At 41.1% G+C, this 27,807-nt stretch overlaps 1 protein-coding gene across 1 annotated transcript in view; it reads left to right on the top strand.

Annotated features, from left to right (window-relative positions):
* CPO (carboxypeptidase O) overlaps positions 1-27,807 on the top strand; it is a 134,205-nt gene that overhangs the window by 21,739 nt on the left and 84,659 nt on the right. Inside the window, exon 2 of the mRNA XM_089671161.1 lies at positions 14,464-14,553. Coding sequence (XP_089527287.1) covers positions 14,464-14,553 — 90 coding nt within the window. The remainder of the gene's footprint in view (positions 1-14,463; positions 14,554-27,807) is intronic.

The raw sequence follows: 27,807 nt of genomic DNA, 5'->3' as shown, positions 1-27,807 counted from the left end.
GTAACACAAACCGCTTCTGTAACCGCTTCCTGACCACCCTATAGCAGAAATACTGCTACAGGGTGGCATGGGTGAGCAAAATCACACACACATATATATATATATATATATATATATATATATATATATATATATATATATATATATACACATGATTTGCGCTCCCGTGGTTTTCACGCCCCTCCCAGATAGCGTCAGATTGCCCATCAGTGCACCAGTCATCACATTTAACCCCTTGATTGCCAGCAGCACGCTCATGCACAATAAACCTCCATTGCTAGTATAGTGTCTGAACGGATCAATATCTTTGATCAGATCAGCACTATACCAGCGTTCACATTAGTATAGCATCCCCAAAAACACAGCGTTAGCGGATCTGCCAACACCTGCGTTTAGCCCCTACGCTTGCCCCCCCTTCTCCCAAAGCAAGTGCAGTGTCAGTAGGTCACTGTCACTTGATACATTGCACACAAATCTGCAGTGTTCGCAGAATCAGGCCTGATCTCTGTTAGCACTTGTCGGTAAATTTTGAGGACTCTCATATGCAGCAGAGTGCCAGTACTAGTGCCACGCTACCTTTTGGTGAACTGGTGAGTACCAGCGGTCTAGTACATCTTGGTCTTTCACATACCTCTTAGATTGTAAGCTCCCAAGATCAGGACCCTCCTAACCCTCTTGTATTGAACTGTATTGTTGCTGTATTGTCTCCCGTTATACTGTAAAGCACTGAGCAAACTGTTGGCGCCATATAAATCCTGTATAATAATAATATCTGCACTGCAGTATGACCTGGTGACGTGGCGAGTCCCATAAGTCCAGTACAAGCCGGTGCTGTGGCAAGCACAAGTATTGTCCTGCAGCCATCAAGAATTCGCACACAGGCCCATAGAGCTCCTAGTATCCTTCCGAATGTGCTTGCAAATCCCAATTGGCAGCCCACAAATTTGGCAGCACCCGTACTTCCCCCATTCACTGCCCAACTCAGAATTCAGGTGGAAATAGAAAATTTAACTACTGTGTTTCATGCATTTCAACGACAATACACTCTGTCATCCTCGGGGTGACCCTGAATTTGATTGGCTCCACAAAATTCAGCCCTTCGCAAATCACCTTAACCAAAAATTTGCAGATGCCTATACTCCCCAGCAAAACATCTGCGTTGATGAGTCCCTGATTAATTTTTCTGGCCGCCTTGCATTCAAACAATTTCTCCTCAGCAAGCGTGCCAGATATGGGGTCAAGATGTAGAAGACCTGTGAGAGGACAACAGGTTATACTTATATGTTTAGGATTTACAAGCGAAAAGATAGTCACGTGGAGCCCCCCGGATGCCCAGACTACATGGGGAGCAGTGGCAAAATAGTTTGGGACTTGGTGCCATCCTTTTTCCATATGGGGTACCACTTATACATGGACAATTTTTATTCAAGTGTGCCACTATTTAGACATTTGTACAATCTTGGAACTGGCGCTTGTGGCAAAGTGTGACCTAATGTGTGCCCACCATTAGAAGTGGGTGGATGCAGGGCGGTATATTCTAATGGTGGGCATACCACACAGTTTTTCTGGCAGAGATTTCTTCTCTTGTTTTCATTCAGTCCACAGGCTGTATACAAAAAAAAAAAGAACATAGCATATACACCCAACAAGGACCAGCGACGTACTGGTACATCACTGGACTTTGAATGGTTATACCAGGATGAGGCCTACAGCTGCAGGCATCATCCTGGTATAGTTTTTTTTCAGCCAGCGATCGGCTTTCATGTAAAAGCAATCCTAGTGGCTAATTAGCTGCAGGATTGCTTTTACAAGCAGCGGGATATGATGCCCCCCCCTTCCCCACTGCCTTCCACTGCCTTCTTGGGTAGTCCGGTGCAATTGGGGGAACCTGAGAATGCAGCCGCTGTTTCTGCCAGCTGACCATAGAGCTGATTGGAGACCAGAGTGGTGCCAATCATCTCTATAGTCTAAGAATTTGGAAGCTATGAGCATTTCATCACTTCAGTTTCGCAGGATATAAACAGCGCCATTTGTAAATTGGGAAAGCATCTGATCACACCGATTTTGGTTTGATTAGATAATGTAAGGGCAGAGGAGATATCTAGAGTCTGATAGACCCCAGATTTCTAGAAAAAAAAAAGAATATATGACAATACCCATTGAAGTTATAGGGGATATTTGCATTCCCTGTGATAGCATTAAAAGTGATAAACAAAAATGAAAGGTACAGTGTAAAAAAAAAAAAAAACTTGCCTGTCCCATGCACGCACACCTGTGTGCACAAGCGGTGACCCTGTGCAGGTATGTAAACAGCGGTTGCACCATACGTGTGAGGTATCGCCGTGAATGTCAGATCAAGGGCAGTAATTCTAACACTAGACCTCCTCTTTAAATCTAAAATGGTAGCTTTTAAAGGCTTTTAAAGCGTTGCCTATGGATATTAAAAATGTATGCAGTTTGTCACCATTGCACGGGGCATGCGCAGTTTTAAAGCATGTCATGTTTGATACCTATTTACTCGGCATACCATTATCTTTTATATCTTACCAAATAATTGGCCAATATATTGTGTTTTTGTGCATTAAAAGTAAATAAAGTGTATTTTTTTTTTTAAATTGCTTTTGAAAAATCACCGCGTGAGTAATATGTGCCATAAAAAATTGTAGTACCCACCATTTTATTCACTAGGGTGTCTATTTTAAAAAATATACAATGTTTGGGGGTTTAAATTAATTTCCTAGCAAAAAATACATATTTTTTTCATGTGAACAGAAAGTGTCAGAAAAGGCTTGATCTTCAGGTGGTTAGAAGAGTGAGTAGTAATGTGTGGCATAAACTTCTAATAATGGGCATAGAACGCCCCCACCCCCCAAAACGACCCCTTTTTGGAAAGTAAATACCCCAAACTATTTGCTGAGAGGCATGTTGAATCAATAGAAGAATTTATTTTTTTACCACACGTATTTGGAAAATGACAACATTTTTTTTTTTCTACACAAAATTGTCATTTAAATGGTTTACTGCTCACACATGCCATGGGTATATGTGGAATTACTCCCCAAAATACATTCTACTACTTCTCCTGAGTATGGGGGTACCACATGTGAGAGACGTTTTAGCAGTCTAGCCAAGTACAGGACCCCAAAATCCAATAAGCACCTTCAGGCTTTTAAAGGGCTTTATTTCCTCATTACACTTCCAGACTACCTATCACAGTTTCGGAGGCCCTGAAATGCCAGGATAGCACCTAACCCCCCCCCCCCCCCAAATGACCCATTTTTGGAAAGTAGACACCCCAGGTATTTTGCAGATCTCATTTGTTGCCACATGTTTTTGGAAAATGAAGAAAAAAAAAACAAAAACATATTTTTTCTATTTTTTTTTTTATATTTCAAAACCTTGTGAGAAAAAATTAGATCTGCAAAATACTCATCATGCCTCTTTTTAAATTCCTTGGGGTGTCTACTTTCCACAAAGGGGTCATTTGGGGGGTTTGGTGCTATCTTGGCATGTCAGAGCCTTTGAAACTGTGATAGGTATTGAGGAAGTGAAATGAGGAGGTTACGCACCTTCAAGCTTTCAAAGTGGTCATTGGATTTCAGGCTCCTGTATGTGGCTAGGCTCCCAAAAAGTCTCACACATGTGGTATACCCATACTCGGTAGAAGTAGCAGAATGTATTTTGGGGTGTAATTCCACATATACCCATGGCTTGTGCGAGAAATAAATAATTTAATTGACAACTTTGTGTAAAAAAAAAAAATGTTTTTGTCATTTTCCAGAAACTTGTGGAAAAAAAATCAATCTTTCATGGACTCAATATGCCTCTCAACAGATAGCTTAGGATGTCTACTTTCCAAAAAGGGGTCATTTGAGGGTGTTTGTACTATCCTGGTATTTTAGCACCTCAAGAAATGTGATGGGCAGTCAGAAAGTAAAAGCTGTGTAAATTCCATTATCTATACCATAGTTTGCAGACGCTATAACTTTCACACAAAGCAATAAATATACACTTACTGGGATTTTTTTAACCAAAAACATGTAGCAGAATATATTTTGGCCTAAATTTATGATGAAATTTTAGTTTTTTTGGATATTTTTTATGACCAAAATGAGAAAATATTGTTTTTTTCAAAAAAATTGTTTTTCTTCAAAAATGTTTTTGTTTATAACACCAAAAATAAAAAGTGCACAGGTGATCAAATACCACCAAAAGAAAGCTCTATTTGTGTGGAAAAAAGGACCTAAATTTTATTTATGTACCGTATTGCATGACCACGCAATTGTTCGTTAAACTAGCACAGAGCTGTATAGCAAAAAAATGTTGTAAATTGCAATATCTATACCATAGTTTGTAGACGCTATAACTTTCACACAAAGCAATCAATATACACTTATTGGGATTTTTTTACCAAAAACATGTAGCCAAATACATTTTGGCCTAAATTTATAACTAACTTTGAGTTTACTATATATTTTTTATAGCTGAAAGTAAAAAATATTGTTTTTCTTCAAAATTTTTGGTCTTTTTTTGTTTATGGCGTGAAATATAAAAAGCGCACAGGTGATCAAATACCACAAAAGAAAGCTCTATTTATGTGAAAAAAAGAATGTAAATTTTGTTTGGGTACAGCATTGCATGACCGCGCAATTATCAGTTGAATTAGTGCAGCGCCGAGTAGCAAAAAGAGGCCTGGTCATTAAGGGGGGTAAATCCTCAGGCGTGCAAGTGGTTAAGGGTTTCAGAAGCCGGGAGGCGGGGCAGGGTTTTAGGGTCATGTGACCGCCATGATTCGCCGTCACAGCGGTCACATGATCAGGAAAGGTCCCGATCGAAAGAGGAGATCAGGACCTTTCCATGAGTAACGGACATGTGTGCTGGGAGTGCGCAGGGCGCACGCTCTCAGCACATGTTTTTCTTAATTGAACGCAAATGTGCGGCAGCTCGGCGTCAAGGCCCAGATTCCGGGATGCCACACATTTTCATGCAGCCGGCGCCAAGAGGTTAATTTTCTGGCCAAAGAAATGAATGAACGCCTTAACACTTAACACCTGAATACATCTAAAAGCACCTAAATATGTTAAAAGCTTTAGGCATGTTTATAATGCTGCTTTTCTCCTGTCAGGAGAAAGGAGTTCAGAAGAGGCTAGTGTGCATGAGGTCTAACTAGAAATGGTGACAAGAATAGGCAAAATGTACTGTATCTACCAGTTTGTTTAGGTGAACTGTAGGTACACAGTGCACTATTCCAACAACAATAATGCATTAAGTGTTCAGTAACATACAGGTGAAACTCGAAAAATTAGAATATCGTGCAAAAGTTCATTATTTCAGTAATGCAACTTAAAAGGTGAAACTAATATATGAGATAGACTCATTACATGCAAAGCAAGATAGTTCAAGCCATGATTTGTCATAATTGTGATGATTATGGCTTACAGCTCATGAAAATCCCAAATCCACAATCTCAGAAAATTGGAATATTATGAAAAGGTGCAATATTCTAGGCTCAAAGTGTCCCACTCTAATCAGCTAATTAAGCCATAACACCTGCAAAGGGTTCCTGAGCATTTAAATGGTCTCTCAGTCTGGTTCAGTAGGAATCACAATCATGGGAAAGACTGCTGACCTGACAGTTGTGCAGAAAACCCTCATTGACACCCTCCATAAGGAGGGAAAGCCTCAAAAGATTATTGCAAAAGAAGTTGGATGTTCCCAAAGTGCTGTATCAAAGCACATTAATAGAAAGTTATGTGGAAGGGAAAAGTGTGGAAGAAAAAGGTGCACAAGCAGCAGGGATGACCGCAGCCTGGAGAGGATTGTCAGGAAAAAGGCCATTCAAAGGTGTTGGGGACTTTCACAAGGAGTGGACTGAGGCTGGAGTCAGTGCATCAAGAGCCACCACACACAGACGAATCCTGGACATGGGCTTCAAATGTCGAATTCCTCTTGTCAAACCGCTCCTGAACAACAAACAACGTCAGAAGCGTCTTACCTGGGCTAAAGAAAAACAGACCTGGTCTGTTGCTCAGTGGTCCAAAGTCCTCTTTTCTGATGAGAGCAAAGTTTGCATCTCATTGGGAACCAAGGACCCAGAGTATGGAGGAAGAATGGAGAGGCACACATTGCAAGATGCTTGAAGTCCAGTGTGAAGTTTCCACAGTCTGTGTTGATTTGGGGAGCCATGTCATTTGCTGGTGTTGGTCCACTGTGCTTCGTTAAGTCCAGGGTCAACGCAGCTGTCTACAAGGAGATTTGGGAGCACTTCATGCTTCCTTCCGCAGATGAGCTTTATGGGGATGCTGACTTCATTTTCCAGCAGGACTTGGCACCTGCCCACACTGCCAAAAGCACCAAATCTGGTTCAATGACTGGGATTACTGTGCTTGATTGGCCGGCAAACTTGCCTGACCTCAACCCCATAGAGAATCTATGGGGCATTGCCAAGAGAAAGATGAGAGACATGAGACCGAACAATGCAGAAGAGCTGAAGGCATCCTGGTCTTCCATAACACCTCAGCAGTGCCACAGGCTGATAGCTTCCATGCCACGCCGCATTGAGGCAGTAATTGTTGCAAAAGGGGCCCAAACCAACTACTGAGTACAGAGGTCCGATATTGTTCTATGTACAATCCTTGTTTTATTGATTGCAGGTAATATTCTAATTTTCTGGGATTGTGGATTTGAGGTTTTCATGAGCTGTAAGCCATAATCATCACAATTATGACAAATCACGGCTTGAACTATCTTGCTTTGCATGTAATGAGTCTATGTCATATATTAGTTTCACCTTTTAAGTTGCATTACTGAAATAAATTAACTTTTGCATGATATTCTATTTTTTTGAGTTTCACCTGTAAACAATGAGGACACTACTAGGTTTCTTTGGCAGACAGGCTATAGAGAACCGTTTATTATGCCAATACTATTAGCAACATGATGTTTATGTGTATATGTTCTGGAAGCCCTTGGCCAAGGTTTATGTTTGGCTATGTAGAAGTAGGGTCCTGATGCTGAGCGTAATTTAACCACTCTGTCATCCCCTATCCCCTATCATCCCACTATCCCCTCTCAATATCACCCACAGCTGCAAGGTCTAGTGATAACCATGTATCATGAAAAACAATTAATGCTAAGGTGTTGGAGGCTAATTGTAATGTGCAAGCCAGCAAAATTGTTTTAGTCTAAAGCCATAGATGGGTCTTTATTTTTGTTTGTTGAGCTAGCAGGCTGAATGAAAAAATGAACAGGATCCTCCATCTACACATGCGAGGCGGATGACGGAATCTCCCCCTCTGAGACATTGTATTTGGACAGCGGGACTCTCCAGTTGGCTGCAGATGTCGATCTAACAATCGATTGCTGTCAAACAGGGTCTCCAACACATGGATGGAAATTCAGCCTGTCCCTGCTGAACCAGGCAAATTTTGTTCTATGGTCTATATCTATGATCAGCTTTAGTTATAGAGCAGGAAGGCAACACATCTCTAACGTACACGTACTGCACAACGCACAGTAACGCACTGATGTGCATTGTTGTGCACTACGTCGTAAAAAAATACTATATGTATTTTTTTATCCATCCTGATATGTTGACAGACCAAAATAAAATGAATGGGCCGCCAATCTATCTGAAACTCAAGAAAACTTTTGGCTATACATACACATTTACACCCCACTCACATCGATCCTGACTTTGCAATTGTGCGACTTCACTGTAAGTTGCACGATTTCAAAGTTGGGATGTCATTGCGATTTGAGGTGCGATTTGCAAGATATCTGACACAGATGTCTATGCAAATCGCACCAAAAGCAGTGTGTGCACTGTGTTAGGAATCGGTACGGCTCCGACCAAGTCGCTGTAATTGCGGACAATAAGGTGTGATTTGGCATACACTTTGCAAGTCTCATGGAATGCAAATCGCATGCCAAGTCACCCCCAGTGTGACCAGGGTCTTAATGAACATATCTATTGTTGCTGTCTTCCTGGGAATCTAGTTAGACTAATATATATACAATTTTAAACAACAAACATGATGATAATTACTGAAAACTAAATCATGATATCCTGTGCACAGCTTCTGCACTAAAAAAGGACACATTTACAATAACAATCATGCTCACATTGCTGTTCTGGAAGTGTTCACCACAAAGCATGATCACGTGCCCAGGGCAACTGCATAGAGAAGTGTTTTTTTTTTATGATTTTTTGCTGCAGAATACATCTCTAACAAACCTCTCCTTCATTTCTTAACAGTTGAGGTAGATATGTAAAAGACCATCATGTGTCTGAGCCCTAAGACCATTAAATTATTTAAAAGTAAAGTACTTCAAAAGTAACACATCTGTTCACTCTAACATGCTCCGGGTCTAATCATCAGACAGTGCAACACGCGGAGCCAAGCTCATCACTGCTCTAATTGAGTGCCTCCTCAGCTTGCAGACACATTTCTACCCATTTGTTTGGGGAGAAATACTGATTTATTTATCAGAAGATCACCAATTGTGGTCACCTCTAGACTAAGTTCTCCTCAGCTTTTCTTTTCCCCACAACTCAACAGTCTCTGTATTCTTCTGTCACTCCCTTTCTGCCAATATTTTAATAAATATAAATTGTTTACTCACATAGAACAGATTAAATTCACTATATGCACAATTTGCTTCATCATGGGCAAAGTATACTTTAGTACCCTCTGATGTACATAGTTTGTAGTGCCGTTAGAGGCTTGCTAGAAGCAAAGGTGTGAGTCAGGGAGTTTACTTTAGGTCAGGCTAGAGAGCTCTACAGGTCAGGCCTTTGATACCTCCCCCTGGTTCTAGAAGCTTGGAGAAGTTTCTAGAAGCTAGTGGGTGGATGCCAAAAGGTGCTGATCTGCATATTTATGGGAATCTGGCCAATTTCCAGGCAGAAGGTCTGGCAAGGTGGCCTAATCAGCATATAACCCCTGGTTCTGCCGCCAGGCTGGAGGTCGGAAGAATTGGAGAGGAAAGTTGATAGAGGGATCTCCATTGCCTTGAAGTCCACTGAGGAAGGACAGCCTGCAAGCCGAGAAAGAAATTAGCTAGGCAAAAGGCCTGAAAGCAGTTTACCCAAAGCTACAGGACATAAGGACAATGTAAGTGCCTCTACCCCCCAGGGTCTACAAGAGAGAGAGCTGCTGCGTGCCATACCCAACCAGTTCTCCCTGAGACAGAACTGCGAGTCTGTTCTAGAATCTCTTGCTCTTTGATACTCTTTAAAGACAGCCAGGTAAAACAAAAAACAAGCCCATGGACTGGTTACTGACTCTAAATTGAAGTTGGAAAATGCATGTTGCCTGGCTCAAAAACCAATGGCTCTCAAGGGAGTAGCGCTACGCTGCAATAATGGTGTGATTGCTATTGAAAATGAAGCAAGTAAAAGACCTGGGGTACCCAGGGCACACAGTGGAAAGGAACTCTCTGAACATTGGATGTGGCTAAAAATGAATAAGTTAACTTGGGTTTGAGTCTACTCACTGAAGATGATTTACTAAAGGCAAATAGACTTTGCTCTGCAAGTGCAGCTGCACTGTTCAAAGGTAATTATCCCCAGTGCTTAGTGAATGACGTGAAGCTCTGCTCATTTCCATCATTCAAATATGTGCAAGCAAAAATGCTGTTTTTTTATTTTCCCTGCTTGTATTTGGGTATTCTTTGCAACAGCAAGCTTTGAGCTTTACCACATTCACTAAGCACTGGGGAAAATTCCCTTGCAGAGTGCAACTTCACTTGGAAAGTGAACAGTGTATTTGTCTTAATAACTCAACTCCACTGTATACACTGCACAAATATCCTGAAGTCCTTGTATTCCCAAAATATGTCTTATTACTGTGCCCCAAGTAAATGTCGCAAAGGCACACATAAACCTTGGCACAAAGGACCATTTAAAAAGTTTAAACTCTTCTACTAGTATGCTTTTCTACACAGAAAATATACACAGAGCTTACACCATGGGGTTGATTTAGTAACCGCAAATAGGCTGATCACTTTGCAAAGGAATTTACCCTTTGCTTAAAGGATACGTTCATCTTTTTACCAAAAAATAATAAATGCAAATTTTTTTGCAGGTAAACATTTTTGGTTGCAGGAGCCTGGAAACGATTGCACCAGTGATCAGCAGATGGCTGGTGCCATGCAGGTCTCCTGCAGATTTGTCAGTATATCTTCATTAAGAACTACAAGCCAACAGCCTAAAAGGCTGTTAGGAATAGTAATTTCTCATTCACAAAGGACTGTGAATGATTGAGGGGGCTGGTGGTTGGAGTCCCGCTCTGCCACTTTTTTTTAAATCTGACAGATAGCGAGGAGGGGGAAGATCCCCCCTAGCTGTGGAAGCGGGGGAACAGGGGGAGTGGGGGCCGGTGTATTCATAACTTGTTACATGGTACACCCTGAATATGGGTGTAACATGTAACATTATGAAAGGTGAACTTATCCTGCACATGATTACGAATCATGTGCAACCATGTTATTTTTACTTTCCTTCCACATGTTTGGATTTTTTTCAGGGAATTTTTACCACAATCATTAAGCTAAAGTTTATTTGCTAAGTGAGCAGCCTATTTGCTTTTACTAAATCAACCCCTTTGCCTGATTCTACCTTAACAAGCCCTTTCGACAGGGTCCAGGAACTCAATTGGTTAAAACAAGCTCATGGCCACATCAGTAGTGTAACCTCAGGTTAGGGGATCTACAATAGAGACCTTTCAGATGAGACAGCGAGCCAAATGATAAAGAAAGGTGCATTTATTACACTGCAGTGGAGATAATATAGCATACAAAAGTTCACTTCAGATGAGATGAACTAAGGTATTACAAAATATATATCTGTCTCTTGAGTTTTAGACTATTACAATTATAGACATAAGATCTGGCCGTGATAGTATAAGGTCTAAGCGTGTTCATAACAGGGGTGGAATGACAACTCATGGGGCCCTCGGGCAATAGGAAATCATGGGGCCCCTGTGTCCTTGCCCACACTCAAACCACACCCAAAAAAGCCTATGAAAGGTACCAGGGGCATCTCATGGGGCCTCCTAGTGACCCCAGGCCCTCGGGCAGTGCCCGGGTGCCCGAATGGTCAGTCCGTCCCTGGTTCATATAGTTTTAATCCAATCAAATCCTCATATGCTTAGCAGGAAGTTCAGAGTTAAGTGGGTGTTAACATCACATGATCAGTCCAAAATAGCATCCATCATTACAGTTGCTGGTTCAAACAGGTTCGACCATAAGATTCTCCTCTTAGCCTTGAAAGAGGAAGTTAGCCTTTTCTAGCTGGCTAGATGCTTACGTCACAGGCACAAACTTCAAACCACATTCCCTGAGTAGAAGAAAAGGGAAGTGCAGTAAAAACTCTTAAAAATTACATATATATATATACAGTATATATATATATATATATATATAAATATATGTGTGTATGTGTGTGTGTATAAGAACATTCATTATTAGACCCCCTATATTTCTACTCAGTAGTTATGCGCTTGTGTCCCTATTTTACTGTTGACTTCTGGCTTTTATGTAAAAGTGATCAGGCAGCTATAAAGCTGCCTGATCCACTGTACCTAAACGCATCAAACATACAAGTGGTTTTGGAGACAGGAGCACCACCTTCCCAAAAAACCCAAGTCTATCCAGGGAATTGCTTACAAATAATATGACAGGCAGGGGTGGCAGTGAAGATATTATATTAAAGTAGAACTAAAAGTTGGATAGAGTAGGATAGGGTGATTTTTTTACAGTCTGTGTCCCATTGGGGAGATTTCCTTATCACTTTCTGTTCCATAGCCATAGCCAATGCAAGATGTGAAAGGAAATCACTGGTTGCCACCAGGATCACGAGAACTAATGCCCCCCTTTTCCTTTATTCTTATTCTGGTGACAAACTAAAATTGGGGCTTTTCTTTAATTTTTTACTCTCAGTTCTAGCAGTGAACAGAACAGATTGAGAGGTTGAATCTCCTAAAAAGGGCACAAACAACAATAAAAACCTGGCAGGTGTTCTAATCCATCTCCACGCTACGTAATACTAAAACAAAGTTTTCCTTTAGTTTTGCTTGTTTGGCCTGTTCACATATACTGTAAATGGACAGCTGCTACAGAGTAAACTGCAGAAGTTTAGAATGCGGCAGCTGCCCATTCCAACTGCAGTGAGCTGGAGGTAAGGAATGGTGCGGTTCATGGTTGAATGCATCACACAGCTCATTTTTCTTTTTTTTTTTTCCGATAAACTTTATTTAAAGTGCACAATAGTGTCACTTCATTCACACTGAGCTACTGTACAGTGACTTGCGATCCTGCCCAGTGTCCTATGCTGACATAGTGCATTTTATCGCAGATAAATGCAGCACAGCTCCAGGCTGTGTTGCAGTGTTAATAGGACACATAGAAAACAATTGTTTTCGGTGTGTCATAGTGGTGATTGGCACTCTTCCATTGTGGAAAAACATCAGTCACCATGCTCTGTGTGATAATTGCCTAAATTTCTTCAAAATAGTGGGCTGCCTCAAGACCTATCAAAAATCAAATTTGGGGCATGTGTCTTCTTGAACTGACCTAAGGGTTTTTCTGTTGTCAGAACTGATTCACACATGTGCTGTGTAGACTGAAGCTCAGGTTTCACAGCTAATTGACACAGTAGTTGTTCAGGTGTTCATGTCAGGTTTACATCAGGTTCAGGACAGGATTACGTCTCAGGATTATCCTGTTCACACATAATGAGATTTAGAAATGGTTCCCATAGAAGTCAATAGCCTGTAATCTGCACCAGAACCGGACCTCTCAGAAATCAGACATGACTCTTTTTCAAATGGCACTGAATCCGCACCGCCAGTGCACCAGTCATATGTGAACAGGCACCATAGGAAGCAATGTTATTTTACATGTCATGTGGATTGGATGTGGTTAAAACTGGTGGCTACTATGCCTCCTATTCCCCCAGCCACTGATCTTGGCACATCCCTTCTATAATTTGTTCTCCAGGAAGCAGTGATGTACTTCAGTCCCACTTGCAGTGGTGGGCGGACCGAGACTCTCAGACACATTGAACATGTACAGCCTAGTGTACCCACCCACATTCGCTACAATTCCCTGTGGTTGATGGGAACTGTAGTTTCCTTTTACTGCAGAGAGAGAGGAGAGGATATGATATAATCCTTGCTGTTACACCTTCTCCTTTTCAGAGCAGATGATGTTATCTGTTTAATTACAGAGATGGGGCCATGAAAGTTCAGTTAGACTTTTATCCTAAATGGTAAGGATTTTCAAAATATTAAAGTGTTGCTAAACCCACAACAGTAAAATCAGTCTGTATATGCAGTAAAGCATGCTTGTTATACTCACTGTGGAACATAAGGGGTTAATCGTCAGGTTATGTAAAAAAAGACTGTTTGATACTGACTTCTCTGATCCTCCCCTTCTTCCTGTGTCCCCCTCTTATCGCCTGATAAGACATATCGTGTGGAGTCACCCTGCACATGCTTCGGTTGGTGTGTATTGCTAGAGAGGTTTTTTTTTCTTCTTGGGAGAGTGCATGTGATCATCAAAAGGCCAATCAGCACTGTCCAGACAGAGGTCAGGGGTCTTGCATCCTCCTAGAACAAAATGAAAACTCCTCCTACAAGCTTTAACATGTGCTCTGCTGGACACTAATCGTAGTCACAAGACTGCTCTTGAGAAAAGGTATTTATATTTACTAAATTAATTGCATTTCCATGTTCTGTGTACTGTGGGAGACTCGATATAGTGAATGCAGGGTTCTGGGTTTAGTAGCACTTTAATACCTGTTTAGTGTTTTGTGTAGGGGATGTACTAATGGGTGATTTTTTGTCTATCTTGGAGTTCTTCTTTAAAAACTAGATTCTAGCATGGAAAAGTTGAGATCTACTGAAGTTCTAGATATAAAACAGATTATATTTTCCTTTGTGTTCAAGGACTGTATGTGTAGAGTTGTTTCTTTTTACCCATAAGTATCCAAACTGGGGTAGGTTTAGCGCTAAAATAAACCAGTATCAAGATTCCTATAAACACACCATAGCGGTTTCCTCTGTTTGAATTTTTCTGGGACTCAGTCCTCTCTATGAACAGAACAAGTGCATGCCTTTGCTAGGGCACAGAACTCATCTCCCATTACAACAAATGAATCATTACTATTAAGGAACTAGACAATGCTAGTTACATTAAAAAGGGACAATGACATATCCTACACGGAGTGCCAGAATGTCTGGTGCCACTGCAGGGTGTGGATTAAACTGATTTGGCCCTCAACAAAGCTTTAGGGGAGAATCCCAAACATTTTCTCATAGTCGGGCAGGTGTGGGTTAATATTTGAGCTGTAAATTACAGTCTTCTACAATAATTACACAGAGCCAGTGATCACTCTGTTAACACCCAGTCAGTATCCAGCAGTTTGCAGTCTGTTTTCTAACTTATGTCTCTGTGCAGCTTCAGGAAGATGTATCTTCTGCTGTGGAACGTTGGTTTTCTGGGAATTCTGAGCCTGCAAGTGCTGGGCGAGAAGATAAACTATGATAGGTATGAATTTCATTCTTCTATTTTGATGACAGATGGACGCATTCATTGAATTGTGCATTGAATATACACCATTAATTGTGTCTGGCTGCGATAGCTTGTGCTGTAAAATAAATTCACAAACAAAATGTATTCATATTATATCTTTAAATGTGTTTGTACAATATTGAAAATGCCTTTCTAAAGATGAAAGCAGCATGTACGCCAGCCTTAAATACATACAACCTGTCCCATAGATCTGTCACTACGCTGTTACTGCTTGGGTGTCCTTGGCAGTGTGTGCCCTACAGAAAAATCTCTGTTCTGTTGTTACTATTGTTGTAACTTGTGCTTGGGACCTGTTGTCAAGCAAACTATATTTATCTAAATGAAATGAATTGCACTTTATTGTCTCAGGTCTCTACCCAAACTGCATGGTATTCCATTTATGTATATTTATTTAATTTTATACTGGTTTTTTTTTTTTTACTTTTCCCTGCGGTATGTTGTTTAAATGTTTCTATATATTTTTATTTTCAATACAATTTTGAATTCTAAAATGTTTATTTTCAAGTGGTTCTAAAAGCTGAAGGTTTTTTATCTTCATGCATTCAATGTATGAAGGTAAAAAGCCTTCAGTGTGCAATACTTACTTGAGCCCAATCTCGATCAAGCCATTGGCTCCCACTGCTGTCAATCACAGCCAGTGAGGAGGCAGCAGGGGGCAGGGCCAAGCTGCGCTCTGTGTGTCTTAGGGCTCATTCACACTTGACTGTTTTACCAACGTTTGCCAAACGCCCCTATAGCGTTTGGCAAGTGTTGGGCCGGCGTTTGCGGAGTGGTTTTTATCGCTCGGCAAACACCGCATGCGTGGTTTAGCAGCGGTTGCTAGGCGTTTGCCTAGCGTTAAAAACTCCCCACAAACGCCAATAATGAAGTTTGAACAGTGTTACCGCTCCGCAAACGCCCCGCAACCGCGTCGCAACCGCACCGCAAACGCCGGCCGGGTGTTTGCGGAGCGGCACCATAGACTAGAATAGGAGGCTTCAATGCCTCCTGACTCGACCAGAGGCGTCTGTTTTGCCGCGACACGACGCTAACGCTCCCGTTAGAACAGCACCATGTGGTGTTTGGGAAGTGATAAAAATGCTTCCCAAACGCCTCTCTGCCGCCTGCACACAACGCTAGTGTTAAAGACACACAAAGGCAGCTTTGGAGGGAGCTGTCAGCAGGGGGGAGGAGCCAGAAGCATTGGCAGGGGACCCAAGAAGAGGAGGATCAGGGCTGCTCTGTGAAAAAACATTGCACAGAGTAGGTAAGTATCACATGTTAGTTATTTTTTATAACAAACAATACGAACCTCTAATATCACTTAAACTTTGGAAAAAAATGGCTCCATATTGTTAAGCTACTGTGTATATATTGTGGGAACTCGCTTCAACGTGGTAGAGCTTCTTCAAAGCACACAGCAACTCGCTTCTTTTAAGGGCTTTTTTGCCCACTTTTATTTATAAGAAAGTTCAAGAAACACAAATGCTTCCCACGCAGGGGTATCCAACATCAAGCAAATCAATAGTATTCAGCCTCCTGGCTTGCACGCAGTTTTAAGTCTGCCTCCTGCAGACTCTTCCCAAAATATGGCACCAGCACACAGCTAGTCTGGCTTCCACCTGACTCCAAGGCAGAGACCTCCCGTCTGCCGGGGTGGAGCCCTCCTGACTCCGTTTGCCGGGGTGGAGCCCAGAACTATGGTTAGGCCTCTACAAAAAGGCCTGCACACACCTGTGCAATCAGTGTGCTGGGGGTTCTCAAAACATGGACCCCGGATTGGAGATTTCATCCCTCCCAGATCTCTTCGAAATCTCCAGGCTCCAGATCCCAAAACAAACTTAATAAATAAATGAGGAAACCGAAAAGTCAGTTTCCTCTGCAATACATTAACTCTCTGGAGCCCCTCAACCTGCCTGGTTGAGAATCCAGGGTTTTCAACTGGAGTTTGACCGTGGCAGGACACCGCACTGCCACAATATGTATATATATATATATATATACAGTTGCAAGAAAAAGTATGTGAACCCCTTGGGATTACATGGAGTTTTGCATGCATTGGGCATAAAATGTGCTCTGAACGTCATCTAAGTCACAACAATAGAAGAACACAGTCTGCTGAACATAATACTACACAAACATTAGATGTTGCCATGGTTTAATTGCACATAACATGTAAACATTCACAGTGCAGGGAGGAAAAAGTATGTGAACCTTTGGACTTAATAACTGGTTGACCCTCCTTTGGCAGCAATAACCTCAACCAAACGTTTCCTGTAGTTGCAGATCACACCTGCACAACGATCTGGAGTAATTTTGGACCACTCCTCTTCACAAAACTGTTTCAGTGTAGCAATATTCTTGGGATGTCTGGTGTGAATCGCTCTCTTAAGGTCATGCCACAGCATTTCAATCGGGTTGAGGTCAGGACTCTGACTGGGCCACTCCAGAAGGCGTGTTCTGTGCTGTTGCAGCCATTATTTTGTTGAATTACTTGTATGCTTTGGGTCATTGTCCTGTTGCATCACCCATCCTCTGCGGAGCTTCAGTTGGCGGACAGATGGTCGTACGTTTTCCTGCAAAATGTCTTGATAAACTCTGGAATTCATTTTCCCATCAATGACAACAATCTGTCCAGGCCCTGAGGCAGCAAAGCAGCCCCAAACCATGATGCTCCCTCCGCCATGTTTTACAGTGGGAATGAGGTTTTGATGTTGGTGTGCTGTGCCTTTTTTTCTCCACACATAGTGTTGTGTGTTCTTCCCAAACAACTCAATCTTGGTTTCATCTGTCCACAGTATATTTTGCCAGTAGTGCTGTGGAACATCCAGGTGCTCTTTTGCAAACTTCAAACGTGCTGCAATATTCTTTTTGGACAGCAATGGCTTTCTCTGTGGTGTCCTCCCATGTACTCCATTCTTGTTTAATGTTTTCCTTACTGTAGATGTGTCAACAAAAATGTTAGCATGTGCCAGAGATTTCTGTAGGTCTTTAGCTGACACTCTGGGATTCTTCTTTACCTCATGCAGCATTCTGCGCTGTGCTCTTGCAGTCATTTTTACAGGACGACCACGCCTAGGGAGAGAAGCAACAGTGCTAAACTTTCTCCATTTGTAGACAGTCTGTCTTACCGTGGACACATGAACATCAAGGCTTTTGGAGATACTTTTGTAACCCTTTCCAGCTTCATGCAAGTCAACAATTCTTGATCAAAGGTCTTCTGAGAGCTCTTTTCTGCGGGGCATGGTTCACATCAGACAGTGCTTCTTGAAACCAGTAAACCCAAAACAGGTGTGTGTTTTTTAAGGGCAGGACAGCTGTCAGCAACACATCCAATATCATCACACTGATTGGGGTCAAGGTTGGCTCACTCCTGGCTCCAATTAGCTCTGGGAGAAGTCATTAAGCTAGGGCCTCACATACTTTTTCCTCCCTGCACTGTGAATGTTTACATGTTATGTGCAATTAAACCATGGCAACATCTAATGTTTGTGTAGTATTATGTTCAGCAGACTGTGTTCTTCTATTGTTGTGACTTAGATGACGTTCAGAGCACATTTTATGCCCAATTCATGCAAAACTCCACGTAATCCCAAGGGGTTCACATACTTTTTCTTTCAACTGTATACAGTGAGGAACAGAAGTATTTGAACACCCTGCGATTTTGCAAGTTCTCCCACTTAGAAATCATGGAGGGGTCTGAAATTCACATTGTAGGTGCATTCCCACTCTGAGAGACAGAATTAAAAAAAAAAATTCAGGAAATCACATTGTATGATTTTTAAAGAATTTATTTGTCTTGCACTGCTGAACATAAGTATTTGAACACCTGAGAAAATCAGTGTTAATATTTGGTACAGAAGCATTTGTTTGCGATTACAGAGGTCAAACGTTTCCTGTAGTTCTTGACCAGGTTTGCATACACTGCAACAGGGATTTTGGCCCACTCCTCCACACAGATCTCCTCTAGATCTGTCAGGTTTCGGGGCTGTCGCTGAGCAACACGGAGTTTCAGCTCCCTCCAAAGATGTTCTATTGGATTTAGGTCTGGAGACTGGCTAGGCCACTCCTGAACCTTGATATGCTTCTTACAGAGCCACTCCCTGGTTATTCTGGCTGTGTGCTTCGGGTCGTCATGTTGGAAGACCCAGCCATGACCCATTTTCAATGCTCTGACTGAGAGAAGGAGGTTGTTGCTCAAAATGTCACAAAAAATGGCCCCATTCATCCTCTCCTTAATACAGTGCAGTCGTCCTGTCCCCTTCACAGAAAAGCACCCCCAAAGCATGATGTTACCACCCCCATGCTTCACAGTAGGGATGGTGTTCTTGGGATGCAACTCACCCTTTTTCCTCCAAACACGACGAGTGAAGTTTAGACCAAAAAGTTCTACTTTGGTCTTATCTGACCACATGACTTTCTCCCATGCCTCCTCTGGATCATCCAGATGGTCATTGGCAAACTTCAGACGGGCCTGGACATGTGATGACTTGAGCAGGGGAATCTTCTGTGCAATGCATGATTTGAAACCATGACGGCGTAGTGTTCAACTGACAGTGACCTTTGAAACTGTGGTCCCAGCTATCTTCATGTCAATAACCAGCTCCTCCCTTGCTCCAACAGTTGATCTATTTTCACCAAGCTGCTTGGCAATTGCCCTGTAGCCCTTTCCAGTCTTGTGGAGGTCCACAATTTTGTCTCTGGTGTCTTTTGACAGCTCTTTGGTCTTGCCCATGGTAGTAGTTGGCGTCTGACTGACTGTGGGCTGGACAGGTGTCTTTAAAGAGCTCAGACAGGTGCTACTAAGTTAGATTAATGAGTGGAGTAGATGTGGACATTTTAAAGGCACAGTAACAGGTCTTTGAGAGCCAGAATTCTTGCTGTTTCTTAGGTGTTCAAATACTTATGTTCAGCAGTGCAAGACAAAGAAATTCTTTAAAAATCATACAATGTGATTTCCTGAATTTTTTTAATTCTGTCTCTCAGAGTGGGAATGCACCTACCATGTGAATTTCAGACCTCTCCGTGATTTCTAAGTGGGAGAACTTGCAAAATCGCAGGGTGTTCAAATACTTCTGTTCCTCACTGTATATATATATATATATATATATTTATTTATCTATCTATATGTATGTACATAAAACCAATGTGCATTAAGCCATTCAGGTGTAAAATAATTATTTACATGGCTCCACCCACTATCCTGAAATAGGAACAATTTCTCTTATTTTTGGGATATGTGATGGAATGTGATTACCTTCTGTTACATGATGGCTTTAGCATACTACACACTAATTTGGACATATGTGGGAAATCCAGTAGACATGACAGGGGATGCTAAGAGAAGTAACAAGACTCTCTGTAGGAAAAGTAATTTGTGGTCAACTCCTCTTGGTTGGCTGGCTTTAGCTGTGGTAGCTGTGTATATGAACTTACCAATGTTACATTCTGGTTTAAATAATAATTACATAATCATTTAACAGGGAAAAAGGAGAAAGATGCCTATGATTAAAATTTTATTACATGCATATACAAAGTATTATTTTGATGAACATGTAATTTTTCTAATGTAAAAATCTTATTAAAAACTGCAAAGGTGCCATGCAAGGTACAGGAGAGGACATTTTGACATGCAACAGTAAATTAATCCAGGTGAGAAGAATAAGTGCTTTGACATAAAATGGCCCCTTTTCTCTACACATTGATAATACATTAATGGGGAGTTACAGAAATGTATAATTGTAGACCTTTGTTCAGCCAAAGAACTTTGTATATTATTCACTTTGGCAAATATCCAGCGAAGGATTCCAGAAGAGGAACTGTAGAAGCAGTTATTAACCACTTGCCTACCGGCACTTTTACCGCCTTCCTTCCCAGGCCAATTTTCAGCTTTCATTGCTGTTGCACTTTGAATAACAATTGTGCAGTCATGCAACACCGTACCCAAACAAAATTTTTAGCATTTTTTTTAGACAGAGCTTTCTTTTGGAGGTATTTAATCACCACTGTTTTTTTTTATTTGTTGCTAAGAAAACTAAAAAAGACAGAGATTTTCAAAAAATAAGTTTATTCTTAATTTTTGTTATACAGTGTTGTAAATAAGTAATTTTTATCCTTCACTGATGTGCGCTAATGAGGCTGCAGTTATGGGCACTGATAGGTGACACTGATGGGCATCAATGCATCACTGGTGGGCATTGACAGGAATCACTGATGGGCACTGAAAGGCAGCACTCATATATGGCACAGATCTGCAGCACTGATGGGCACTAATAGGCAGCACTAATTGGCACTGATAGGTGGCACTAGTTGGAACTGTTAGGTGGCACTGATAGGCGTCACTGACAAACACTGATAGGCGACACTGACTGGCAGTACTGATAGGTGGCACTGACTGACACTGATAGGCAGTACTGACTGGCACTGATAGTTGGCACTGAAGGGCATCTCTGATGGGCACTGATATGTGGCATTGATGTGCACTGATATGTGGCATTGATGTGCACTGATGGGCACTGGTATGTGGCATTGATGGGCACTGACAGGTGGCAATTATGGGCACTGACAGGTGGCACTGATGGGGCTACACTGATCAACAGGGTACTGATGATTAGTTTAGATGTCCCCTCTAAAGAATCCCATTTATTGGATTTCCTCTCCCCACGTGCTGTCAGCATGAAGAGAGGACTGCCGGTAACCGGAAATTCCTATTTACATGTAATCAGCTGTGATTAGGCACATACAGGTGAAACTCGAAAAATTAGAATATCGTGCAAAAGTTCACTTATTTCAGTAATGCAACTTAAAAGGTGAAACTAATATATGAGAGACTCATTACATGCAAAGCAAGATAGTTCAAGCCATGATTTGTCATAATTGTGATGATTATGGCTTACAGCTCATGAAAACCCCAAATTCACAATCTCAGAAAATTAGAATATTGTGAAAAGGTGCAATATTCTAGGCTCAAAGTGTCCCACTCTAATCAGCTAATTAAGCCATAACACCTGCAAGGGGTTCCTGAGCCTTTAAATGGTCTCTCAGTCTGGTTCAGTAGGAATCACAATCATGGGAAAGACTGCTGACCTGACAGTTGTGCAGAAAACCATCATTGACACCCTCCATAAGGAGGGAAAGCCTCAAAAGGTAATTGCAAAAGAAGTTGGATGTTCCCAAAGTGCTGTATCAAAGCACATTAATAGAAAGTTATGTGGAAGGGAAAAGTGTGGAAGAAAAAGGTGCACAAGCAGCAGGGATGACCGCAGCCTGGAGAGGATTGTCAGGAAAAGGACATTCAAAAGTGTTGGGGACTTTCACAAGGAGTGGACTGCGGCTGGAGTCAGTGCATCAAGAGCCACCAACCACACAGACGGATCCTGGACATGGGTATTCCTCTTGTCAAACCGCTCCTGAGCAACAAACAACATCAGACGCGTCTTACCTGGGCTAAAGAAAAACAGACCTGGTCTGTTGCTCAGTGGTCCAAAGTCCTCTTTTCTGATGAGAGCAACTTTTGCATCTCATTTGGAAACCAAGGACCCAGAGTATGGAGTAAGAATGGAAGGGCACACACTGCAAGATGCTTGAAGTCCAGTGTGAAGTTTCCACAGTCTGTGTTGATATGGGGAGCCATGTCATCTGCTAGTGTTGGTCCACTGTGCTTCATTAAGTCCAGGGTCAACGCAGCCGTCTACCAGAAGATTTTGGAGCACTTTATACTTCCACAGACAAACTTTATGGGGATGCTGACTTCATTTTCCAGCAGGACTTGGCACCTGCCCTCACTGCCAAAAGCACCAAAACCTGGTTCAATGACCGTGGGATTACTGTGCTTGATTGGCCAGCAAACTCGCCTGACCTGAACCCCATAGAGAATCTATGGGGCATTGCCAAGAGAAAGATGAAAGACATGAGACCGAACAATGCAGAAGAGCTGAAGGCCGCTATTGAAGCATCCTGGTCTTCCATAACACCTCAGCAGTGCCACAGGCTGATAGCTTCCTTGCCACGCCGCATTAAAGCAGTAATTGCTGCAAAAGGGGCCCAAACCAAGTACTGAGTATATATGCATGCTTATAGTTTTCAGAGGTCCGATATTGTTCTATGTACAATCCTTGTTTTATTGATTGCATGTAATATTCTAATTTTCTGAGATTGCGGATTTGGGGTTTTCATGAGCTGTAAGCCATAATCATCACAATTATGACAAATCACGGCTTGAACTATCTTGCTTTGCATGTAATGAGTCTATCTCATATATTAGTTTCACCTTTTAAGTTGCATTACTGAAATAAATGAACTTTTGCACGATATTCTAATTTTTCGAGTTTCACCTGTATATAGAACAAAAACTTCAGCGCAATAGGTACCTCCTTACAAATGTGCAGTTAGCATGTAATGTGTTCCCACGTGTGACAAAATAAATAGTATAGAATGCAGTGCAACAAATAAACACAGTGATATTTCTATATCAAATGTGAACCCTGAACCTGCTGGATGTGTATTAATAAACAACGACAGTGAAAAACACTCTCCAGTGCTTGTGAATACTTAATGATCAAACATGCTTAATGGTCATATATTCCAATGGATATATATAGACGCACATATAATCTGTAATCCACAGTGCTTGTGATACTTTTATACAACATAAATCGTGCGACTTGATACAACATAAATCGTAGTGAACAGTCCAATGTATTCCATGATAACTTCCTGTAGACAGGTGTAATTACACCACTATATTCAAGTGTACAGTGCTCCTGTATCACCCCTTTGTGCTCCTCCACCTCCAACACACTTATGCGCTCACCTCAAGGTTTGACCCATAATGACAGGTCAAACTGAACTTTTCCCTTTTAATCCAGGCAGGTACTGTATATGTGGTACAAAGTCTTCCCACTCTTTGTCAACTCTTTGCCAACACTTTATATAGATCCAATCCACTCCGCAATCATGTAAAAAAACGCTGAACGTAGTATGTACAACCAAAAATAGCCTTTATTAAAAATATATATGTCCACTCACATTAAAATGTGTCCTCCTGGGACACCACAGTGTAAAAAAACTCACTATACAGTGCTCCAGGTTGTATAGATGCTGTAATCCCACTTGCTAAATGGCAGCACATAGACTTCCGGTTTGTGGCTTGGCACCCCCTACGCGTTACATCACAACTCGTGACTTTATCAGGAGTAGCCCATTGGATGTCAAGCCTTCCATTTATACTCATTCTGAGATGGTAATACTTTACATCTGTGCTGGCGTCATTTTGTTTTGGACCATCACATGGTCTCAGGCGCAATTTTCCTGTAGATTATTCACAAAGTGTATACTAGCCTCACTTTGCAAAGGGAGTATTGCCACAATGCTGATGGCTTTATATACATACATGAAATACAGTGGGAGAGCAAAATAGAGATCCTGGTTAACTAATATACAGATCTATGACTAATATAAATGTAATAGGGATCATGGACAAAATAAAATATAATATTATAGATAATCCTAAACAATATATATATATCTGTACAATAATGTACTGATATAACAAATGATTAATGAGTGCCACATATGAACTAGGTACTATCTTTGTGATACCTCATCATTTTAAAGGGGCCACATGTATATTGTATGGTGAATAAAGTATCCATTATGATTTAAGGATTCTGAAACATATCAATTCCCCGTATACTAATATGGTATATATAGGGAAGCATAACCCAGTACATATCAATTCCCTGTATACTAATATGGTATATATAGGGAATCATAACCCAGTACATATTATTGTCATATATATGAGAATAATGTCTAATTGTCTTTTGATTTTATTGTTGCCCCTACAGTGAGGTTTATATTTTCAATCTCCCAGAATTGTAATCCTACAGGGTTATTAGTGTGGTGCAATGCAAAATGCTTGGAAAGGTTATGTTTACTGCATCCTTTTTTTATACTGCTGATCTGTTCCTCTATTCTCTTGGCTAGCATACGTTTAGTGCGCCCTACATACTTCAATCCACATTTACATTGGATGCAATACACTACTCCTTCCATCCTACATGTGATACAATCTTTGATGTCATATTGTATCCCCATAGCAGGGGCGGACTGACAACTCATGGGGCCCCCGGGTAATAGGGGATCATGGGGCCCCTGTGTCCTTGCCCAAACTCAAAAAAGCCTATGAAAAAGGTACCAGGGGCATCTTATGGGGCCCCCTACTGACCCCGGGCCCTCGGGCAGTGCCCGAGTTTCCAAATGGTCAGTCCGCTCCTGCCCTGTAGTATATGCTGTAAACATATTTTTTCTTCTGCATATTTTGGTGTGTTTGCATCCAAAACACCTTCCACAAGCAAAAAAGCCCTTTTCATTGAAAAAGGAGTTATTGGCATTATGTGGGTCTATGATACTTTTAACTAAGCTGCTTTTCAGAGTAAGCACCTTCTTGTAGATGAATTTTGGTTGTTTCAGTAGTATATTCATCAACCATTTGTCTGCTGTCAATATTCCCCAATGTTTATGCATGATCTTTTCCACTTTTTTATATTGTTTATTGTAATGCAGTACAATTGCTCCTGTATAATCTTCCTCCTTTTTCTTTTCCACATTCCTGATGAGGTATTTTCTGTCACGATGATGTACCTGTTGTTTCTGGTTTTCAATATATATTTTATCATATCCTTTCTTGATGAACATTTCTCCAATCCTCGTTGCTTCCTTTGTATATTCTTTTTTCTCGGTGCAATTTCTTTTGAGTCTCATAAACTGTCCCTTTTGGATGTTCATCAACCATATGATGTGGTGACAACTATCCATCGTGATATAGCTATTTTTGTCAGTGGTTGAGTATGTGTGATTAATGATCTTATTTTGTCTTGTTGCTATTACTAGGTCCAAAATGTATGGATTCCCTACTCACTTCCCACGTTAGTATGATATTTTTTTAGTTGTTATTCATTCTCATCATGAAGTTGTTTAAAGAGCTATTACTACCCTTCCATATGACCAATATGTCATCGATGAATCTATGGTGTAGAATAAGCTCTTGTAGTTTATACTTAAATACCACATCTTCTTCCCATCTTGACATAAATAGACTTGGTGAAAATTTTGGCTCCCATCGATACTCCCATTTTCTGTTTATAGTATTTACCATCATACCAGAAGTATGCATGCTCCAGACATAATTCTAGACATCCCCTTATATATTTCTTCTGTTTGTCTTCCATATTTTCATTCTTATCAAGAGCACATTTTATTGCTTCCATTGCATCTCTATGGTTAATAATCGTGCACAGTGATCCTACATCAGCTGTTGCGAAGATTATGTCTTCCACATCTTTAATCACTTCTAATAACTGTAGTATGTGTTTTGTATCTTTCAAGAAGGCGTTAGTATTTTGTACTTCCGGTTGTAGAAAGATATCTACATACTGACCCAATCTTTCCATTATGAAGCTAATTCCATTAACTATGGGTCTTCCTGAGGGATTCTCCTTATCCTTATGTATCTTCGGTATGGAGTATATAATTGATATTCTGCATGCTGTTGGTATCAGGAAGCTTTCCCGAATAGTATACCCTTTTTCTTTCCTTTTTTGATAATTTTTATCAATTCTTTTTTGTATCCTACCATCGGATTACTGGGTAAAATGGAGTATGTTTCTTCATCTTTCACCATCCTTTCCATTTCTGCTTTGTATTTATCTTTTGATAGAACCACTATCCTGCCTCCTTTATCTGCTGGACGTATAACCACCTCATTTCTTTTTTCAATCTCTTTAATACCCCTCCTTATATTATCTGGGTTGTTATTATTCTTTATATTTAATTTGTTTAGATCTTCTAATACCATCCATCCATTATCGTCCACATATTTATTGTTTCTGATTTGTGGAATAAAAGTAGATTTATTCCTCAACCCTGTATGGATTACCTTATCATGTTGTGTTCTTCTATTCATCTGTGTTTGGGGATTCATCAACATGTATTTCTTCATATTGATGTTTTGGATATACTTCGGAATGTTGAAAAATGTTTCAAATTTATTAAGGTTTTTAACTGGAGCAAATTTTAAACCTTCATCTAGAACCTGTAGCTCTTCTTTTTAAAGTGGAATTCCGCTCAGGTTAAATATCCCTTCTCCTAGTGTTTCTCTTCTTTTTTTTGTTGCTTCTTTTTTCCTCTACATCCTCTCTTCTTTCTGGTGTAGTCCTTCTTTGTGGATTTTGTTCCCTTCCCCTTTTTCCTCCATTTTGTTCCCGATGATGTCCTTGATGATAAAATCCTTCCTCTCTCCTTTAATCTTGCTGGTGTATTCGTGGGGGTTTGCCTCCCTCTAAAAAAGGCTCGAGTGGTGTACAGTTGTGACCAAAATTATTCAACCCCCACTGAAATTGAGTGTTTTGGCCAGTTTGACATTGCTTTTGATCATTCAGTCATCTTGCTTACATTTACATTAAAGAGGCACTTGTAGGTCAGACAAATATAACATAACAGTTATAATGAAATAACCACAAATGTCTTTTCTGTGCTCACAGCATTATCAGTTTTATTCAACCCCCAAGTGACATTCAATCTTAGTACTTAGTACAGCATCCTTTTACAGTTATAACAGCTTTTAAACGTGAAGCATAGCTTGACACAAGTGTCTTGCAGCGATCTACGGGTATCTTCGCCCATTCTTCATGGGCAAAGGCCTCCAGTTCAGTCACATTCTTAGGCTTGCGCACTGCAACTGCTTTCTTTAAGTCCCACCAGAGGTTCTCAATCGGATTTAAGTCTGGTGACTGCGATGGCCACTCCAAAATGTTCCAGCCTTTCCTCTGCAACCATGCTCTAGTGGACTTGGAGGTATGCTTGGGATCATTGTCCTGTTGAAAGGTCCAACGTCTCCCAAGCCTCAGGTGTGTGACGGACTGCATCACGTTTCCATCCAATATCTCCTGGTACTGAAGAGAATTCATGGTACCTTGCACACGCTGAAGCTTCCCTGTACCTGCAGAAGCAAAACAGCCCCAAAGCATGATTGACCCTCCACCATGCTTCACAGTAGGCAAGGTGTTCTTTTCATCATAGGCCTTGTTCTTCCTCCTCCAAACATAGCGTTGATCCATGGGCCCAAACAGTTCTAATTTTGTTTCATCAGTCCACAGAACACTATCCCACAACTTTTGTGGTTTGTCCACATGGCTTTTGGCATACTGCAGTCGACTCTTCTTATTCTTT

Source organism: Staurois parvus, unplaced genomic scaffold, assembly GCF_062004578.1.
Source record: "Staurois parvus isolate SC_StPar_1 unplaced genomic scaffold, SC_StPar_1.0 ptg000011l, whole genome shotgun sequence".
In the NCBI taxonomy this organism is placed as follows: Eukaryota; Metazoa; Chordata; class Amphibia; order Anura; family Ranidae; genus Staurois; species Staurois parvus.
The sequence above is the reverse complement of the archived record's forward strand: the minus strand, read 5'-3'. Positions and strand labels throughout refer to the sequence as shown.